The following is a 20,604-nucleotide window of genomic DNA, read 5'->3' as shown; positions in this document are numbered from 1 at the left end:
GTCAGTGGCATTTTTTATTCCAAACGCAGAATGCTCTGGCTTTGGCACTTTTAAGGTGTTTTTCCCATAGGCAGTTTTTGAGCATAGCCATAGGCTTGTATGCAGTTGCTCAAAAATGGAAACACTTTTCATCAAATTCCTGACGCACAGTTCTTGTGCTGATGTCACTTCCAGAGTTTGGCACCCTGTAGTGAGTGATGTAACAAAGAATATGCACCACACACTTCTTCACTTGGCGGCCCGCTCTTTGAGTTTGCGTGGTCTTCATGGCTAATCTGCGGTTACTCCTAGATGCTTCCACTTTGCAATAATAGCAGTTGACTTGGACAGATCTAGCAGAGCGGAAATTTCACAAACTGACTTGTGGCAAAGATGGCATCCTATGACAGTGCCACGTTTACAGTCACTGCACTATTCAGTATGACCCATACTACTACCAATGTTTGTCTATAGAGGTTGCATGACTGTGTGCTTGATTTTATGTACCTGTTTGTAATAGGTGTGGCTGAAACACCTGAAATCAATAATTAGGAGGGATGTCCACATGCTTTTGGCCATATAGTGTATATATTATAAATAGGTATTGGCTGTTTCATATCCTTATCTTCAAGCTGCTGAGAAGAAGATTAGTTAAACTCATCTTTAGCAGATGAGCATCTCACAAGGTATTTTCTTTCAAGATTGAAGTTTCTTTCTTCATGTAAGCCTGAGTACCAGTGCAGCCTACATATATTCAAGTACAGTCCTTATTAATAGTGGACTTTGGCCAGGTTCCGTGATATCTAGATTAAAATGGATGTGATTGTTTTTGTAGAAGTTGGGGTGCAGATTCTCCGGATTTGGAGAAAACGACATCTGTCCTACAACACCTGGTTAGTTTTACTATTCTTCAGGGACAACAGGTTTTTTATTAAACAGGGAGGGAGAAAAGTGGTACAATATAATTTGCACTATTTCTGGTACTATTTTGCTGGTACAACGTCTTGCTCTACTGTATTGGCACATTGTCTTGCACTACTCTGGTATGTCTGGCTCTATTTTTATTGCTACTATGTCTGGTACTATCATTTTGGCGCTATGATATAATTTTGTAGGAACTACGGCTTGTACTATGTCTATTCATATATTTTATGGTCACTATTGATTGCAATATGCAAGAATGTAGACTTGTTGATTTGGACCTTTTTATTATGCTTTTATTATGATCTATTATCATCATTTCACAACTCACATTGAATGTTGGTGTCGCGACTGTGGGGTATGTGGACCCACTAGGCCGCTCCGCCATAGCAGAGCAGCAGCTGGCCAAACAACAGTCAAGGAGTACCTGGGTAGAAGATAGGCAGACACTTGGCATGCAGACACTTGGCATGCAGACACTAGGCATGATGACACTTGGCATGATGACACTTGGCACAGATGACACTTGGCACAGATAACCAACTCGTCTATAACACTATACTTCGTACTGGAACAAACACAATTACTGGATACAGGATACGGGAACACTGGGTACAGGGCACAACTAAGGGACCATTTGCTAAACGAACATGGGTAGACACAACAACGCTCAGGCACAGGAAGGAGGGCAGGACGGATTTAAGTAAGACAGCGTGCACAGGGATAGGCTAGGGAATATTATAGTGGTGTTGGCCCTTTAAGAGGCCACCAGGGTGTGCCTCCCCACCCTACTGGAGCGAGCAGCGGGTGGGCGGGAGCAGTACATGTCGGCGTCCCTGGGAAGGAGGGGAACGCAGCACAGAGGTAATAGATGCTGGCGGCTGCCAAGGGTAATCGGCAGCCCCCAGCTTAAGGCCCCATGCACACGACAGCAAAAAACCTCCGTTTTTGCAGACCGCAATTGCGGTCCGCAAAAACGCAGCCATTCACTTTCATTGAACACTGACACCTTTCCGTAGCACTACGGAAGGGTGTCAGTGCCGTGGAAATGTTTCGGGAATTATGGAACATGTCCGTTCTTTCGCATTTTGCGGGCCGTGCTCCCATACTTTGTATGGGAGCACGGCCCAAAAATGCGGCTGTCAGTCAGCGGCCGGCCGTGCCCGCAATCGCGGGCCGTGATTGCGGGCACGGTCGTGTGCATGGGGCCTTACAGTTGGTAATGTGTTTCAATAATTGTTTTAGACTTATGGGTTATAGACATATGACACTTTATGATTCATGTTTGGTTTTCTAATCTGTCTGTAAAAATAATTGTCTGTCCATGATCTTTGGCTAAGTTCTCCAGAAAAAAACCTAAACCTGTATGAGATGAGGAATGACATACTTTGACTGCTAATAAACTATCTCTACCCCTATTCATCCTTGAGCTAAACAACTGACACCAACCTGGATTTTTACTTTACCTACTAGACCACAAGATAGAAAAGGTACATAAAAAATTATGAAAATATTGTATTCTGACTTTGGTTTTATCAGCTCCTATTTTTCTTTATTAGTGTAACATTTAAAGTTGTTGCTTCATCCTTTTATACATCAGTCTCCATGTCAAGAAAACCGCAGTCGGAAGTTAATGTTCACACAGTTCTGTCCAAGATCATTCAACTTACATAGCCTTCAAAGTATGTGCATGCCTAAACAAAATTCGGAGAACCCTGTAAGACTGGATACATTTGTTCAGCAATGATGACCACTGAATTATTAATTTTTGCTTGTTAGATTTATGAGCGAGAACCATCAGTTGGGAAACCCCGGTCAATGCTGTGGTCTGCAAATCTGTCACCAGAGTTAAAGGGGTTGTCTGGTATAGAAAACAAATTTTCTAATTACCCTGTCAGGGAATTCCGAGTTAACCACTTCCCTCCGCAGCCATTTTTTTTAATTTCACTTTTGTTTTTTCCTCTCCATTTCCAAAAGCCGTAACTTTTTATTTTTCCATAAATATTGCCGTATGAGGGCTTGTTTATTGCAGGACGAGTTGTAGATTTTTACAGCACCATTTATTGTACCATATAATGTAGTGGGAAATGAGAAAAAATATATATGTGGGGTAGGAAAAAAACAGCGATTCCTCAATATTTTGGGTGGTTTTGTTTTTACGGCTTTCACCGTGCAATAAAAACTACACTTTAATGTTATTCTGCGGGTCAATACGATTACAGCGATACCAAATTTATGTAGTTTTTTTATGTTTTACTACTTTTACAAGGAAAAAACTGATTGTTAAACATAAAATGTAATCTTTGTCGCAACATTCTGAGAGCCAGAACTATTTTATTTTTTGTGGGAGGTGAAGTGACCAAAAACAGCAATTCTGATGTTTTACATTTTTTATTTTTTATGGCGTTCACCGCGCGGGCTAATGATATATTGCAATAGTTCAGACTTTTACGGACGCGTCGATGCCAGTTATGTTAGCTTTTTACTTTATTTTACATTGTGCTTATGGGAAAAGGGGGGTTCTTTGAACTTTTAAATTAAAAAAAAATTTTATTTATAAAAAAAACTTTATTTTACAGTTTTTTACTTTTCTTTACTTGTCCCCCTAGGGGACTTTAACCAGCGATCATTAGATCTCTTGCACGATTTACTGCAATACTAATGTATTGCAGTATATTATGATTCTGACAGTCTCCTATGAAGCCCTGCCAGAGGCACGGCTTCATAGGAGTACAAAGATGGCGGACCTGGGAGCCTTCATCAGGCCCCCAGGCTGCCATGCCAACCAACGGCAACCCCTTGATCTCAGGGGGGGGCATTACAACGTTACAGGTTTTTAGTCATTAGTTTTTAGCTATTGACCACGGCATTTAACGAGTTAAACGAGAGGGATCACGCTCGAGCATGACCCCGCTCATTAAGCAGAAGTGTCGGCTGTAGCACACAACCGACACACTCGCTCTATCAGCCTGTGAGCCCGCTCCATACTCCCCCACCCGGCGTGCGCCGTATATATATGGCGGATGTCGGGAAGGGGTTAAAGAGGTTGCCCAGTCATAAGAAATTGATGGCCTATCCTCAGGATAAGCCATAAATATCTGATCGGTGGGGGTCCAACTACCGGCACCCCAGCCAACCAGCTGTTTTGAAGGGGCCGCGGTACGCGCAATAGTGCTGATTCCCCTTTAGTCCTTACATGCTCAGAATGTAAATCACCGACACACTTGTAGCGGTGGTTCACAGTATTACAGCCTTCTCCCATTCAAGTGAATGTAGAGTACAAGCGCTACGGCCCCTTCAAAACAGTTAATCGGCGGGGGTGCCGAGAATCGGACCCCCACAGATTAGATGTTGTTAGCCTATCCTGAGGATCCTATCCTGACAAGCCCTTTAATAGAAGGGAGTCCCCCATTGAAGAATGTCCTCTATGAGTCGAAATGTAAAGTGGTTACAAGGAAGTGTATTTCACTCTTGAGGGCCTACATTACATGTACAACTCATAGATATAAAGGTAATGGTGTAATGCTTGAGGGAAATTGCTGCTGGATTCTCTCCAAAGATTGCAGCTGAGGGGTTCCAGCAGAGGGACGACCTGTGACCAGCTTATTGTCAGGAGACCTTTCTAACAAAAAGGGATTGTCCAAAGCGAAGAACCCCTCTAATCTGCCATTTACATCAGCATGTATATTGTAGGGGCTGCCATAAAACTGTCCCGGCCTCGTGTATAAAAATGAGTGGAGAGAAGATATGGGGGAATAGCGCATAGGGACCTATCACTACTTAATTTTACTTCTGCACTCGTTTTTATACATAAGACCATCCGTCTCTAGAAACCTTGTAAAATAATTATTCTGATAAATGTTTTTGTAAAATCAATCTAAAATCTTTATTTGCAAAGCCACGTAATCAATAGGAAGCAAAAATACATCATCTGAGTGTGGTAAGAAATATATACAGTACTTGTAATGTTTTTTGTGAGGTTTTGCACTAAGCAGATGAATGTTGACTGTTCTTTGGCAACATGGTGGGAACCTATTCTGTCTATAAATTTAAAGAGTTTTATAACCTTCAATAGAATACATAAAGACAATCCATATGGCTGCTGTGTAGCGAGTCCATTCCAGGCTAGTATTGTCCTCTTTTTAATAGGCGGTGAGAACTTAAATAGGAATATGGTCTCCACACATGCTGCAATGTTATCAAACAAGGAAGAAAAAAGTTGGATGGGCACCATGACCTCCTGGATGGGCACCATGACCTCCTGGATGGGCACCAAGACCTCCTGTCTCAGGTGATCAGAAGTGTGGTGGTGTCAAGCTGCCTCATTTTTGCTATGTATGCAGATGTCCTCTATGTACCGTACTGATAACCTGGATAACATCTCTTCACATGGAATCATCCCAGCATTGTATTTGTAACTAAGCGTGTACTTTCAGTATACACATTTTTTAATGAAAAACAAAACCCTATCAGTGTACTCAGTTTTTGTCTCATAGCTTGTACAGAACTTACCGTGGTATATAAGGAGTGGTGCATATTCACACTCAGAGGCTGCAGCTATTGCTATAGGAGGAAGTTCAGACGTGGTGGATTTGCTGCCGAATTCCGCTGTGGACAGGTGCAGTGAAAATCCACAGCAGACTTTTTTTGCTTTTGGTTTCTATTGCTTTTTAGCTATAGTTAGTGCAAACATTACGGAACGCAACGTTGCAGAAACTAGCTTGCAGTGCGGAATTTACATGCTTCATACAGTGCATTGTGCATTATTCCTTCTGAGGGTATGTGCACACACAAAATGAAAAACGGCTGAAAATATGGACCTTTTTTCAAGGAAAAACAGCTCCTGATTTTCAGACTTTTTTTTAGCAACTCGCGTTTTTCGCTGCATTTTTTACGGCAGTTTTTGGAGCTGTTTTTCTATAGAGTCAATGAAAAAGGGCTCCAAAAACGGCTCAAGAAGTGACATGCACTTGTTTTTCGCAAGCGTTTTTTTACGCGGCTGTTTTTCAAAACGACCGCGTAAAAAACGCCTCATCGGAACAGAACGCCGTATTTCCCATTGAAATCAATGGGCAGATGTTTGTAGGCGTTCTGCTTCCGATTTTTCAGCTATTTACGGCACGAAAAACGTCTGAAAACACTACGTGTGCACATACCCTAAGGCTAAATGCACACGTTGCGGAATTTGGTACAGAAAATCTGCATCAAAACCGCAGGTAAACACAGGTATTTCTGCAGGTAAAATTCACACCTAATACTAATAGTGTGCATTTTTATGCTGCGGAATTTGGTGCGTTTTTTTTTTAAACCAGTCAGATACTATTCGCAAGCGAAAACTCAAAATAATTTCACATGCTGCAGAATTTAAAATATGCACCGCAGGTCAATTTACATGCAGAAAAAAATCTACAACGTGTAGATTAGATTTCTTGTAATCTCATTTACTTTGCTGGTACTGTATTACGCTGCAAATTTGCCGCACGAAAATACGAGCGTCAAATCCTAATGTAACGCGCATCGAGTGAATTTGGCCTGATATGTACCTGCTTGGAGTCCTGTGTCTCTCTTATTTCCTCCTGTACACTTCCTTCATTAACACTTATGCAGCTTGCTGACAACCACTTCCTTTTTTGTTGCTGAGCTTTGTATTGCTGAACAACAGCTATTACTGCCTCTGGCTCCTGGTTGGTAGGGTAGCCAACTATACTGGCCCTTGGTTTATATGTTATCTGGAACTGCTGGTTCTTGTTGTCCCTGTCCAGTGTACCCAGAAATAAAAGCTGTGTGTCAAAGTTTTATTGCCAGCTGGACACCAGTGAACCTACAAGTTTCTATGGGTGAGGGACTACTCGAGGTGCATGGCCAAACTGCAACTTTTTCTCTATTGTAATTGGAAACATAAGATTTCATTAACTTATTAGATGTCCAAGTAAAGTTGTTACTTGCTTTAGATTCAAATATGACCAAGGTTACATTTGAATGTTCTCCCCATACTCTCCGCTTTGGCTCATAGAGGGAGGTCTCAAGCAGAGAACCCCTCTATGACTTCCACAACAGCATCAAAACAGTGGTTGAAACCCCTTAACCCACCATGATGTATATGTACGTCACGATGAGAGTGTACTAGCTCCATAAGCCCAGGGTGTCAGCTGTGTTTTTCAGCTGACACCCCGTTCCAACAACCTGGGCCGGAGAGAACTCTGATCCCGGCCGATTAAGCGCTTAGATGTTGCAGCCAATTGCGAACGTGGCATCTAAGCCTTTAGACAGTAGTAGAGGGCCCTGCATTTCAATGGATTCCAATGCGTTGTCATGGCATCCGGGGACCTACTGAAGGCCCCAAAGGTCTGCAAGACGCAGGTCTCAAAAGGAGACAGTTAAAAGTACAATACGCTGCAATACATGTTCAAGTCTTTTCCCTTTTTTCCCGTAAAATACTGTAAACAATAAAAAAAAAATTGGTTTCAACGCGTTTTTAACCCCTTAGTGACCACCAATACGCCTTTTTTACGTTGGTCACTAAGGGGCCTTAGGCTAGGCTGACGCCTTTTCACGTGAGCCTAGTCTAAGTCCTGCACGGGTCTCCCGTGCAGGCTGGAGCCGGGGCTCAGCTGTCTGATGCCGTTTAACCCGTTAAATGCCGACGTCAATAGCGACCGCGGCATTTAACTTTGTTTACAGAGGGAGTGCGCTCCCTCTGTCACCCATCGGCGGCCCGCGAATGCAATCGCGGGTCTCCGATGGGGTGTCATGTCACCCGGGGGCTTGATAAAAGCCCCCAGGTCTGCCCTGGACATATGCCTGTTAGGACGCGCCGGAGGCACGTCCTAACAGATTGCCTGTCAGATTTACACTGACAGGCAATAATGCTCTGGTATACGGACACTTCACACGGTCGGTTGAAACAACGGCTGTGTGAACAGCCACATTGAATTACATAGGTCCGTGGGACGGCCGCTGTTTCAATGGCCGTCCTACGGACGTTTAACACGTTCGTGTGAATCAGGCCTTAGGTTAAATTCACACCCGGCAGATTTTTTTACAGAAATTTCTGCGACTGATAATTAGTTGTATTCATCTAAATGGGGTTGTTTCTGCAGCAGGTGTAAGGATTTCTGCAAGTTCCATTCAGATGGAATGGGGTAGCCAGGATAGAGAGGGGTCAGACTATATTGGTGGGGGGAGAAACAGAATCTGGGGAGAGGACTAGACAACAAGATAAGGAGATCCTTTCGTTACAAAACATCAGTGTAAATAAAAAGGCCCAATTAATGTCAAATCACATTTCTGATAATAAAAGTGAAAAACTGACAGGCAAGTTAAAGTGTATGTTCACAAATGCCAGAAGTCTAGCAAGCAAAATGGGGGAGCTGGAGGCCTTGATACTGGAAGAAAATATAGATATAGTTGGTGTTGCTGAAACATGGCTGGACTCTTCACATGACTGGGCTGTAAATCTACAGGGTTTTACACTTTTTCGGAAAGACAGGACAAATAGGAAAGGTGGTGGTGTATGTCTGTATGTGAGAAGTGATATGAAGGCGAGTGTGAAAGACACAATAGTGGGTGAATACAGTGAGGAGGTTGAAACCTTGTGGGTGGAACTAGAAAGGGAGGTAAACACTGAAAAAATTACTTTTGGTGTAATCTATAGACCCCCCAATATAACTGAGGAGATGGAAGTTCAGCTATATAAACAGATGGAGCGGGCTGCACAGGCGGGTACTGTAGTGATAATGGGAGATTTTAATTTCCGGGATATTAATTGGTGTCATGGTTCAGCTTCAACTGCAAAGGGGAGACATTTCCTCAACCTGTTACAGGAAAATTTTATGGGCCAGTTTGTGCAAGACCCGACTAGAGGTGAAGCTCTGTTGGATCTGGTAATTTCTAATAATGCAGATCTTGTTGGGAATGTCAATGTTCGTGAAAATCTCGGTAACAGTGATCATAATATAGTTACATTTTACCTATACTGTAAAAAACAAACGCAGGCTGGGAGGGCAAAAACATTTAATTTTAAGAAAGCCAATTTCCCCAGGATGAGGGCTGCAATTCAGGATATGGACTGGGAAGAACTAATGTCAAATAATGGAACAAATGATAAATGGGAGATTTTCAAATCTACTTTGAGTTATTATAGTGCAAAATTTATTCCTATAGGTAACAAGTATAAACGACTCAAATTAAACCCCACATGGCTTTCACCTTCTGTGAAAGGGGCAATACACGACAAAAAAAGGGCATTTAAAAAATACTAATCTGAGGGTAGAGCTGTAGCCTTTGTAAAATATAAAGAGCTTAATAAAATCTGTAAAAATGTAATAAAATTAGCAAAAATACAAAATGAAAGGCAGGTGGCCAAGGATAGTAAAACAAATCCCAAAAAATTCTTCAAGTATATAAATGCTAAAAAGCCAAGGTCTGAACATGTAGTACCCCTAGATAATGGTAATGGGGAGTTGATCACAGGGGATCAAGAGAAGGCAGAGTTACTAAATGGGTTCTTTAGCTCTGTATATACAACAGAAGAAAGAGCAGCTGATGTAGCCGGTGCCAGTGCTGTTAATATATCAGTTGATATACTGAATTGGATGAATGTAGATATGGTCCAAGCTAAATTAAATAAAATAAATGTGCACAAGGCCCCGGGACCAGATGGGTTACACCCTAGAATTCTTAAAGAGCTTAGTTCAGTTATTTCTGTCCCCCTTTTCATAATATTCAGAGAATCTCTAGTGACTGGTATAGTGCCAAGGGACTGGCTCAGGGCAAATGTGGTGCCTATTTTCAAAAAGGGCTCTAGGTCTTCCCCGGGTAATTATAGACCAGTAAGCTTAACATCCATCGTGGGGAAAATGTTTGAGGGGCTATTGAGGGACTATATACAGGATTATGTGACAATAAATAGCATTATAAGTGACAGCCAGCACAGTTTTACTAAGGACAGAAGTTGTCAAACCAACCTGATCTGTTTTTATGAAGAGGTGAGCAGAAGCCAAGACAGAGGGGCCGCTGTGGATTTAGTGTTTTTGGACTTTGCAAAGGCATTTGACACTGTCCCTCATAGACGTCTAATGGGTAAATTAAGGACTATAGGTTTAGAAAATATAGTTTGTAATTGGATTGAGAATTGGCTCAAGGACCGTATCCAGAGAGTTGTGGTCAATGATTCCTACTCTGAATGGTCCCCGGTAATAAGTGGTGTACCCCAGGGTTCAGTGCTGGGACCACTATTATTCAACTTATTTATTAATGATATAGTAGATGGGATTAATAGCACTATTTCTATTTTTGCAAATGACACCAAGCTATGTAATATAGTTCAGTCTATGGAAGATGTTCATGAATTGCAGGCAGATTTAAACAAACTAAGTGTTTGGGCTTCCACTTGGCAGATGAAGTTTAATGTAGATAAATGTAAAGTTATGCATCTGGGTACCAACAACCTGCATGCATCATATGTCCTAGGGGGAGCTACACTGGCGGATTCACTTGTTGAGAAGGATCTGGGTGTTCTTGTAAATCATAAACTCAATAACAGCATGCAGTGTCAATCAGCTGCTTCAAAGGCCAGCAGGATATTGTCGTGTATTAAAAGAGGCATGGACTCACGGGACAGGGATGTAATATTGCCACTTTACAAAGCATTAGTGAGGCCTCATCTAGAATATGCAGTTCAGTTCTGGGCTCCAGTTCATAGAAAGGATGCCCTGGAGTTGGAAAAAATATAAAGAAGAGCAACGAAACTAATTAGGGGCATGGAGAATTTAAGTTATGAGGAAAGATTGAAAGAATTAAACCTATTTAGCCTTGAAAAAAGACGACTAAGGGGGGACATGATTAACTTATATAAATATATTAATGGCACATACAAAAAATATGGTGAAATCCTGTTCCTTGTAAAACCCCCTCAAAAAACAAGGGGGCACTCCCTCCGTCTGGAGAAAAAAAGGTTCAACCTGCAGAGGCGACAATGCTTCTTTACCGTGAGAACTGTGAATCTATGGAATAGCCTACCGCAGGAGCTGGTCACAGCAGGGACAGTAGATGGCTTTAAAAAAGGGTTAGATAATTTCCTAGAACAAACAAATATTAGCTCCTATGTGTAGAAATTTGTCCTTCCCTTTTCCCGTCCCTTGGTTGAACTTGATGGACATGTGTCTTTTTTTCAGCCGTACTAACTATGTAACTATGTAACTATGTAATATGATTGGAACTGATTATTCAGTCGCAGAAATTTCTGCAACAAATCTGCTGCATGTGAACCTACCCTTCAGAGTTGCATGCTTTGTTTCGTATGAGTGACTTTAGAACGATGTAACTGAATATTAAAGCAGAGCAATTCTCTGACCGCAGATCATGAGGGATGTGTTATGTGCTATGTATAACTGCAAAGCAGTAGGTGGAATTTGCACTATTCTTGATACTCAAGTTACATACACATATCTCTAGCTGTAGAAGTTGTGTAGTGTCCACCAGGGTCAATAGACGCAGACTGAGTTTTAAAATGTTCCTTGAAGAATATGTGCCATCCTTACTGCTATTATAGAGATTATATTGAAAAGATATGTTCAATACCAGCAAACTGCTATTCCGAGCACAGGACTCAACACTGAAACTGCACTACTGTGCTATACTGCAGCAGGTTGTGTGTGCGTGTTGCTTTATCTCACTGCTATATGAGATAGAGATATATTTTTCTTTATTAATTTAAAGTAAATCTGTCGGGCCCGTCCCTTTTGTTAAGCCCTATTCCGTTTTTCAAAAGTGGCGAAGGCGGTGTAATTGTTTTCTCGTGACATATTGTACTTTATGTTAGCGAAAAAAATTGGTCAATAAATTCATTGCTTATTTGTGAAAAACACCAAAATTGAAAGAAAATTTGCAAAAAATTAGGATTTTTCTAATTTTTAATGTATCTGCTTGTAAAACAGATAGTAATACCATACAAAATAGTTACTATTTCACATATTCCATATGTCTACTTTGTATTTGCATAGTTTTTTGAACATTCTGTTATTTTTCTAGGACGTTACAAAGCTTAGAACTTTAGCAGTAATTTCTCACATTTTTAAGAAAATTTCAAAAGGCTATATTTCAAGGACCAGTTCAGTTCTGAAGTGGCTTTGAGGGCCATGTATTATGAGGGATGTACTAGATAGTCCCCCATATATCACCCCATTTTAAAAACGTCACCCCTCAAAGTATTCAAAACAGCATTCAGAAAGTTTCTTAACCCTTTAGGCCTTTTCACAGGAATTAAAGCAATGGAGAGGGGAAATGTACACATCTTATTTTTTTTGCCAAAATTCATTTGTAATACATTTTTTTCTGTTACACAGAAGGTTTTACCAGAGAAATGCCACTCAATATTTATTGCCCAGATTCTGCAGTTTTTAGAAATATCCCACATGTGGCCCTAGTTTGGTAATGGACTGAAACACCGGCCTCAGAAAGCAAAGGAGCACCTAGAGGATTTTGGGGCCTCCTTTTTTAGAATATTTAGGCACCATGTCAGGTTTGAAGAGGTCTTGTGGTGCCAAAACAGTAGAAACCCCCCAAAAGTGACACGGTTTTTGAAACTACACCCCTCAAGGAATTTATCTAGGGGTATTGTTAGCATCTTGACCCCACAGGTCTTTTGCTATATTTATTGTTTTTCTGAAAAAATATTAAATTTTTTTTTTTTACAAGGAATAAATAAAAAGCACCCCAAAACTTGTAAAGCTTTTTCTCCCAATTACGGCAATACCGCAGATGTGGTAATAAACTGATGTTTGGACCCACAGCAGGGCTCAGAAAGGAAGGAGTGGCATTTGGATTTTGTACCGCAGAATTTGCTGGAATAGTTTTCGGTGCCATGTCGGGTTTGCAACGCACTGGAGAGACTACAACAGTGGAAACCTCCCAAAAGTGACCCCATTTTGGAAATTACACCCCTCAAGGAATTTTTCTAGGGGTATACTTAGCATTTTGACCCCACAGTTGCTGAATTTAGGGGATTTAGACCGTGAAAATGAAAATCTACTTTTTGTCTGAAAAAACATAGAAATGAATAAAGCAGAAAAAGAACCCCAAAATTTGTAAACCAATTTCTCCTGATTACAGCAATATGCCATATGTGGTAATAAACTGCTGTTTGGACCCATGGCAGGACTCAGAACGGAATGTGCAATATTTGGCTTTTGGTGTTCAAATGTAGATGGAATAATTTTTGGGTGCCATGTCACAATTGCAAATAGTGAAAACATCCCAAAACTGACCCCATTTGGAATAAGGAGTCTATCTAGGGGTATATTCAGCATTTAGACCCCACATGTCTTTTTCAGAATTGATTAGAATTAGGCTGTGAAAATGACTGGTGTAAGGACTTTGCGGAACGGGTTGTAGTTTTTATTGGTATTTTTTTGGGGTACATGCGACTTTTTATCACTTTTTGTTCTATATTTTGGGAAGGGTGGTGACCAAAAAAATAGTGATTCTGGCATTGTTTTTTAATTATTTTTTTTGCAGTGTTCACCGTGCGGGAAAAATAATATTATATTTTTATAGTTTGGGTTGTTACGAATGCGGTGACACCAAATATGTGTACTTTTTTAACGGTTTCATTTTTTTCCTGTAATAAAAGACTTATTATTGGAAAAAAAGCATTTTTTGTTTTTGTAATTTATAACTTATTTTTACACTTTTAGAAAACATTTCTATTCCTTTTTTTTTTTTACTTTTTACTTTTTTTACTTGAAGACCTGCTACACTGATAGCTGCTGTAATACATGTCCTGTCCTGGACTATCCTGGACGGCATATAGAAACTGTTGTATGTAACATAGAGAAGTATGTGGTGCTGACAAGTACATTACAACATTACCCACACAATGACTTTACTTAGAATTTTTTCACTAGGAGAGGAAAACCTCACGCCTTGAAACCCTGCGAATATTGGGCAATAGTATAGAGACATAAATAATCTAAGCGGAAATAAATGTCTAATGTTATTATCTATAGGAAACTCCAGTTAAACTTCCCTGGGTTTCCCATTGTTATTACTCATTAAGAAGTCTTTGAAACTTTTAGTATACCCAGGCAGAAATTAAAAGTCACAACATATCAATTCAATTAGTAATTCATAATACATCAATTTAGTTGGTAAAATGATGATACAAATGTAATATGGGCATGGTGGAGACCACACAGGCTTTGTTTGTAGTCTGTAACCATGGAGACAATTAGGTATGCATAGGAGTAGTGCGAGGTCTGTGTGTCGGACCCGCATGGATGTCATACTGAGGTCATCAGTTGTCAGAAGCTGGACAACACCTTTAACACCTCTAATTTGTGATACAGTGACTAAGCTATGTAAATTTACAAAAAAATTTACTTCTGAAATTATATATGTAAGTGACCTATTTATTTTTCCACTGTGTTTTCGTAACCTTTTAAACAAACTTTCACTCTTAGGGTATGTTCACACGCTAGCTGGCTTTTACGGCTGAAATGACAGCCTGTTTTCAGAAGAAAACAGCTGCGTCGTTTCAGCCGTAAATGCTCCTCCTCGTAATATACGAGGCGTCTGTGACGCTCGTATATCTTGAGCTGCTCTTCATTGAGTTCAATGAAGAACGGCTCAAATTACGTTGCAAAGAAGTGCCCTGCACTTCTTTGCCGAGGCAGTCAATTTAGGCGTCGTCGTTTGACAGCTGTCAAACGACGACGCGTAAATGACAGGTCGTCTGCAAAATACGTCGGCAAACCCATTCAAATGAATGGGCAGATGTTTGCCGACGTATTGTAGCCCTATTTTCAGACGTAAAACGAGGCATAATACGCCTCGTTTACGCCTGAAAATAGGTCGTGTGAACCCAGCCTTACACCACCCTACGTGCACAGTAGACTAATGAGGTTTTCAGATACATAACTTCAACTCATTTAGCCATTTTCAGATACATACCGTATTGAACCAAAGCTAAACTGGTACAATTGCACCCACAATGTGCTAACTATTCTCAATGATTGAAAGGGCTCACAGAAAGGGGAGAAGGAGAGGGCTGCGCATAGTTTTTCTGTTGTCAAACAGATAAAAGGCGCTCCCACCCGCACCATGGAGTGGTCGTGGGATGTATCCAATGATATCAAAGAAAAAACAATCTAACTTTTATGTTCACGTGTTGTGGAAATCTGTTTAATACAAGTGTATATATTTATAAAAATCCTGATCACTTGCTGCGTTAAATCTGCAGTGTTTTACCTGAAAATAAATGACTGTACATACCTACCTATCCGAACTCACTATATATAGTCATCCAGTATATGTGCACATTCATATTTTTATGATGTTCATATTTTTAAAGAAACAGAACCAGGCACAGTTTATAAATACGGAATCAGAATAAAGTTTATTGCATAGATACTGTATCAGAGCCAAGCTCGGGTTCATAAATATGGTACCAGATCCAAGTTCAGTAAATAAATACGGTATCAGAATGAAGCTCAGCAGAAAGATGAATTATGAAGTCAGTGTAACCTCTACTGTGAAACCCTCAAAGCTTGTATGTGAAACTACACCTCCCAGCCTGAACAATGGTAAGAGTATAGTGGGAGTTGTTGTTTCAAAAAATGTTATGACCCATCATCTCGCTGCAGACCATACAGTGAATCCAGAACTGATACTATGCAGTCAGGGTCAGAATAAGAAATGACATCCAGTGTGTCACAGGTGACGTCTTCTCCGTGGGAGTCGTTTCTTTCTCTTTTCTTCTCCATCTGGCCCAGGCCTCCATGACAACTTCTCCTGGCCATGACTCATCTTTGCAAAGTTTGTGCTCAGATGGTTCCTCCTCATCTTTACGCTTTCTAACAGCACAAACTCCTCATCCTGCTGCCCACTTTACCAATACCACCCCCTTAAATAGAGCTAGCCTGCTGCCCCCCCAATACCATGGCTACTGATGCCCCAGTATTGTGCCTGCCATTACCCCTAATTCTGTGTCATGCTGCTGTGGACACCACACACAATTCTCTATCATAGTACCCCCTAAAATACAGGTGGCCCCAAAAATTGTGCCATACATAAATTTTCTCTGAATATCACCTGTCTCTGTTCCACAAGCAATTTCTTTGTGTAGGACTCTTCTGGCCTGAGCGTTCTGGGAGCTACGCAGACAGGTATGAAAATTTTGTCCCGCAGGCTTATGTAAAAAAAAGGCTGTCGCTGTAGAATGGCTGGCTAGCCACTTAAAGAGGCTCTGTCACCAGATTCTCAAATCCCTATCTCCTATTGCATGTGATCAGTGCTGCAATGTAGATAACAGTAACGTGTTTTTTTTTGTTTTTTTTTTAAACGTTCATTTTTGGCCAAGTTATGAGCTATTTTATATATATGCAAATGAGCTTTGAAATGGACAACTGGGCCTGTTTTTTTTTGTATGTCCAACTGGGCGTGTATTGTGTTTTTAACTGGGCGTGTTTACTTGTTTACTAACTGGGCGTTGTGAATAGAAGTGTATGATGCTGGCGAATCAGTGACCAATCAGCATCATGCACTCCTCTCCATTCATTTACACAGCACATAGTGTTCTTACTAGAACGATGTGCAGCCACATACACAAGTGTCCTGATAATGAATACACATGACCTCCAGCCTGGACGTCATGTGTATTCAGAATCCTGACACTTCGGAATCTTTTCTGTGAGATTCCAGCAAGCCAACATGTTACTGTTCTCTACATTGCAGCGCCGATCACATGCAATAGGAGATAGGGATTTGTGAATCTGGTGACAGAGCCTCTTTAAGTAGAAAATGCAGGATGGGGGCATGGGAGGCATGAAATCCCAGACCTGACTCTAAAATTAATTCAAACCCCATACTAGACTCCAAAATGAACTCAGACAAAGGTCATAATTTAATTCAGACCCCTAAATTAATCAGACCCAAGACCCCTAAATTAATCAGACCCCAGAGCAGACCAAAAAATAAAACAATAAATTCAGACCCTAGCCATGACCCCAGTATTTACCGCACAGAAACTTCACACACTGACACTACACCACACACACAGCCATTTTTCTTTTGCAATTTACGTAGAACCGCATTAAAAACTGCACTGTGCTGTGCAAATAGTGGCAAATTCGCTGCAAAACCTCAACATGTGAATTAACTGTATGCAGCAAGCAGCAAATTTTTATTAATTTGCTTCTCCCTACAGTTAGTTAAGAGCGCCACCGGAGGTGAGTTGCTCACCTCGCCTCATGGGCGGTGCATTCCTGGAAAAGGGCATACATAGTAAGTTATTAATAGCCCCCTGATTGGCACTTTGGAAGACTGTTAGCACAATTGCACTTGCTCGTTTTTGGCATGCCCTACACCAGACACCTTAGTTAAAACAAATAAAACCACAGAATAGAGTCCTTAGGAGAGAAAGCCCATGTCATATGAGTTTACAATCTATGATGAATAGGGGTGAAGAAACTTTTTTTAACTGGATTTGTTTTTTTGCCTAGACCACAGGGATAACTAGATAATAGACCACAACAGCTCTTTTCTCTATGCTACTACAACTGGCCTAAGGCTCTGTTCACACCGTGTCTTAAGTGTACATCCCATTTATACACCAGGAAATCTCACAACGTATGCACCGCTGTAGCTATTCACATTGTAAATTTTACATGTAAATATTTATAATTCAGTCAGAATACTGCTATGTACATTCAATGTTGTATTTTCTTTTCTTTCTAGATATTAAAGAACAGCTTATTTCATCTACCTTACACCTGTTACCATGTTTCGCATCTTTAGAAAACTAGGTGTCATCACTTCCATAATCTTCTGCATTTCCTGTTTCCTATACGTTGGTCTTTTCATACGTCCAAAATACTTTAACAGTACCGTGCAGAATCACTATAAGTTTACCTTGACCAGGGAATATGAGCAATTGATTGATTCATCACATAAAAGCAGCAAGGAAAATACCACTAATGCAAACATGAAGGAACAGGAATTTGAGTTACCAAAATTCAGCATGCAATGGATACACAATAAAGCCAAATTGTGGGAGAAGCAGATGAAATCCCGTGACCTTGCCCAGAGACTACAGAAAGTGAAAAAAAATTACCAAGCAATGAACATGTACAAAGTCAAGTTCCAGGGCGAAATCAACCAGCAGCACAATCCACATGACCTTCTGTGCCAGCTTAAACACAGGGTGAACATGGAAACACTGAAGGGTTCTGATCTTCCAGACGCTGCCAGTTCCTGGAGCCAGTATCTACCGAACAAGGATATTCATGAGGTAGTGGGAAAACTAAAACGATGTGCTGTAGTAGCTTCAGCTGGATCTATGAAAGGTTCAGGGCTTGGACAGGAGATAGGTGAGTGGAACAATCCTTTAAATAATTATTTTAGGAAGCATAACAAGAGACATAAAAAAGGGTCCACAAGTATTTGGACAGTGACTTATTTTCATCATTTAGCCTCTGTATATCTCCACAATGGATTTGAAAGAGAGAAATGAAGATGTGATGGAAGTGGAGACTTTCAGCTTTAATTCAATATTTTTAACAAAAATATTGCATTACCATTTAGGAATTACAGCCATTTTTTTACATAGATCCCATATTTTCACATTATTTTTAATTCTTGGATGCAAATCCTTTGTCATCAATGACTGCCTAAATTCTGGTAACCGTGAACGTCACCAAATACTGCGTTTCCTCCCTTGAGATGCTTTGTCTTTACTGCAAACTGTTTTAAAAAAGGGAAATAATTTTTTTAGTAGTGAAAAAAAAATTATTCAATATTAAAAGTTCAAAAAGAAAACCTTTTCCCTCTAAAGTAATGTCAAAAATAAAAAAGTAAACAAAACTGGTATCGCTGCGTCCATGAAAGTCTGAACCTTTACAATATAGCGTTATTTAATGCGCACGGTGAATGCCGTAGAAAATAAAAAATTTATACCACCTAAATCGCTATTTTTTGGTCACCTTGTATTAGAAGGAGGAATTCCGGGAGGAATAACGTTAGCACTAAAATCGTGCTAACCGGCACTTAACATGAAACAATCCCTGATGATTTGTCACATTCAACAGTGGCATTGAAACGCGTAGGGATGTAAGCAATTATTCAGCATTTGGTCTCAGAGTTTGAAACCATTAAAGGGCAATATCGGTCTGCTACCAGGACTGTTGATATACCCTCTCTCTTTGACCATATGCTGTGAGCCTGTTGGGCTGGAACAATCATTTTTTCAGCGAGTGGCTGTTAGGGCTATATACTGTAAGAGGAGATTTCAATAGACCGTCTCCTATCCCTGACCACTTGTCTGAGCCTGAACATATGTACTTTTGGGCCATATGAGCCAATTTTATACTATACTATACTATTAAAATCAATTTTTAATTCGTTCTAATCAGACCGCAAAAACAAAACCCCAAAAACTCGAGGAATCATAGTTTTCTTCAAAATTAAGCACGCAAATAATTATTTTTCAGTTTCCCAGTACATTATATTGTACTTTATGCTGCCAATAGAAACTAAAACTCCTCCCGCAAAAAATAAGCCCTGACACCACTAGAGATGAGCGAACTTATCAAAAGTTCGGTTCGGCAAGTTCGCCGAATTTCACGAAAAAGTTCGATTCGGACCGAACCTGTAATTTCCGTGCGCCGAGCATGCTACTGTCCAGGGTGCTGATAGAGTTAATGAGCTGCACTAACTCTTTCAGCAACCTTGACAGTACATGCTCGGCGCGCGGAAAATACAATTTTAATGTAATAAAAAAAATAATAATAATACGTTCATACTTACTTTCCTCCTGTCCGGCCTCCAGCGATGACGTTTCATCCCTTTCGCCGCTGCAGCCAATCACAGGCTGTAGTGGCGGTCACGCACGTCAGGATGACGTCAGAAGGCCAGCCTCCAGGGATGACGCTTCATCCCACGTGACCGCCTCTGCAGCCAATCACAGGCTGCAGAGGCGACATGGATGAAACGTCATCGCTGGAGGCCGGACAGGAGGAAAGTAAGTATGAACGTATTATTATTATTTTTTGGCATGTATGTTGGCATGTATGTATGTTGTCATGTATGTATGTATGTATGTATGTATGTATGTATGTATGTATGTATGTTGTCATGTATGTATGTATGTATATATGTGCATGTATGTTTGCATGTATGTTGGCATGTATGTATATATGTGCATGTTTGTATGTATATTTTCATGTATATATTTGCATGTATGTTTGCATGTATGTATGTTTGCATGTATGTATGTATGTTTGCATGTATGTATGTTTGCATGTATGTATGTTGGCATGTATGTATGTTGTCATGTATGTTGTCATGTATGTATGTATATATGTGCATGTATGTTTGCATGTATGTTGGCATGTATGTATATATGTGCATGTTTGCATGTATATATTTGCATGTATATATTTTCATGTATGTATGTATGTTTGCATGTATGTATGTTTGCATGTATGTATGTTTGCATGTATGTATGTATGTTTTTATGTATGTTTGCATGTATGTATGTTTGCATGTATGTATGTTGGCATGTATGTATGTTGGCATGTTTTTATTTTTGCATGTATGTTTGCATGTATGTTTATATATATGTGCATGTATGTAATTATGTTTGCATGTATTTATGTTTGCATGTATATTTGTGCATGCTTGTATATATGTATGTATCTTTGCATGTTT

General features: G+C 40.3%; 1 protein-coding gene across 1 annotated transcript in view; it reads left to right on the top strand.

Annotated features, from left to right (window-relative positions):
* Nucleotides 1-20,604, top strand: part of LOC142759279 (beta-galactoside alpha-2,6-sialyltransferase 1-like) — an 85,688-nt gene that overhangs the window by 7,176 nt on the left and 57,908 nt on the right. The window contains exon 2 of the mRNA XM_075861289.1: nt 17,635-18,266. Coding sequence (XP_075717404.1) covers nt 17,678-18,266 — 589 coding nt within the window. The 5' untranslated portion in view covers nt 17,635-17,677. The remainder of the gene's footprint in view (nt 1-17,634; nt 18,267-20,604) is intronic.

Source organism: Rhinoderma darwinii, chromosome 4 (genome assembly GCF_050947455.1).
Source record: "Rhinoderma darwinii isolate aRhiDar2 chromosome 4, aRhiDar2.hap1, whole genome shotgun sequence".
Lineage (NCBI taxonomy): Eukaryota > Metazoa > Chordata > Amphibia > Anura > Rhinodermatidae > Rhinoderma > Rhinoderma darwinii.
The sequence above is the reverse complement of the archived record's forward strand: the minus strand, read 5'-3'. Positions and strand labels throughout refer to the sequence as shown.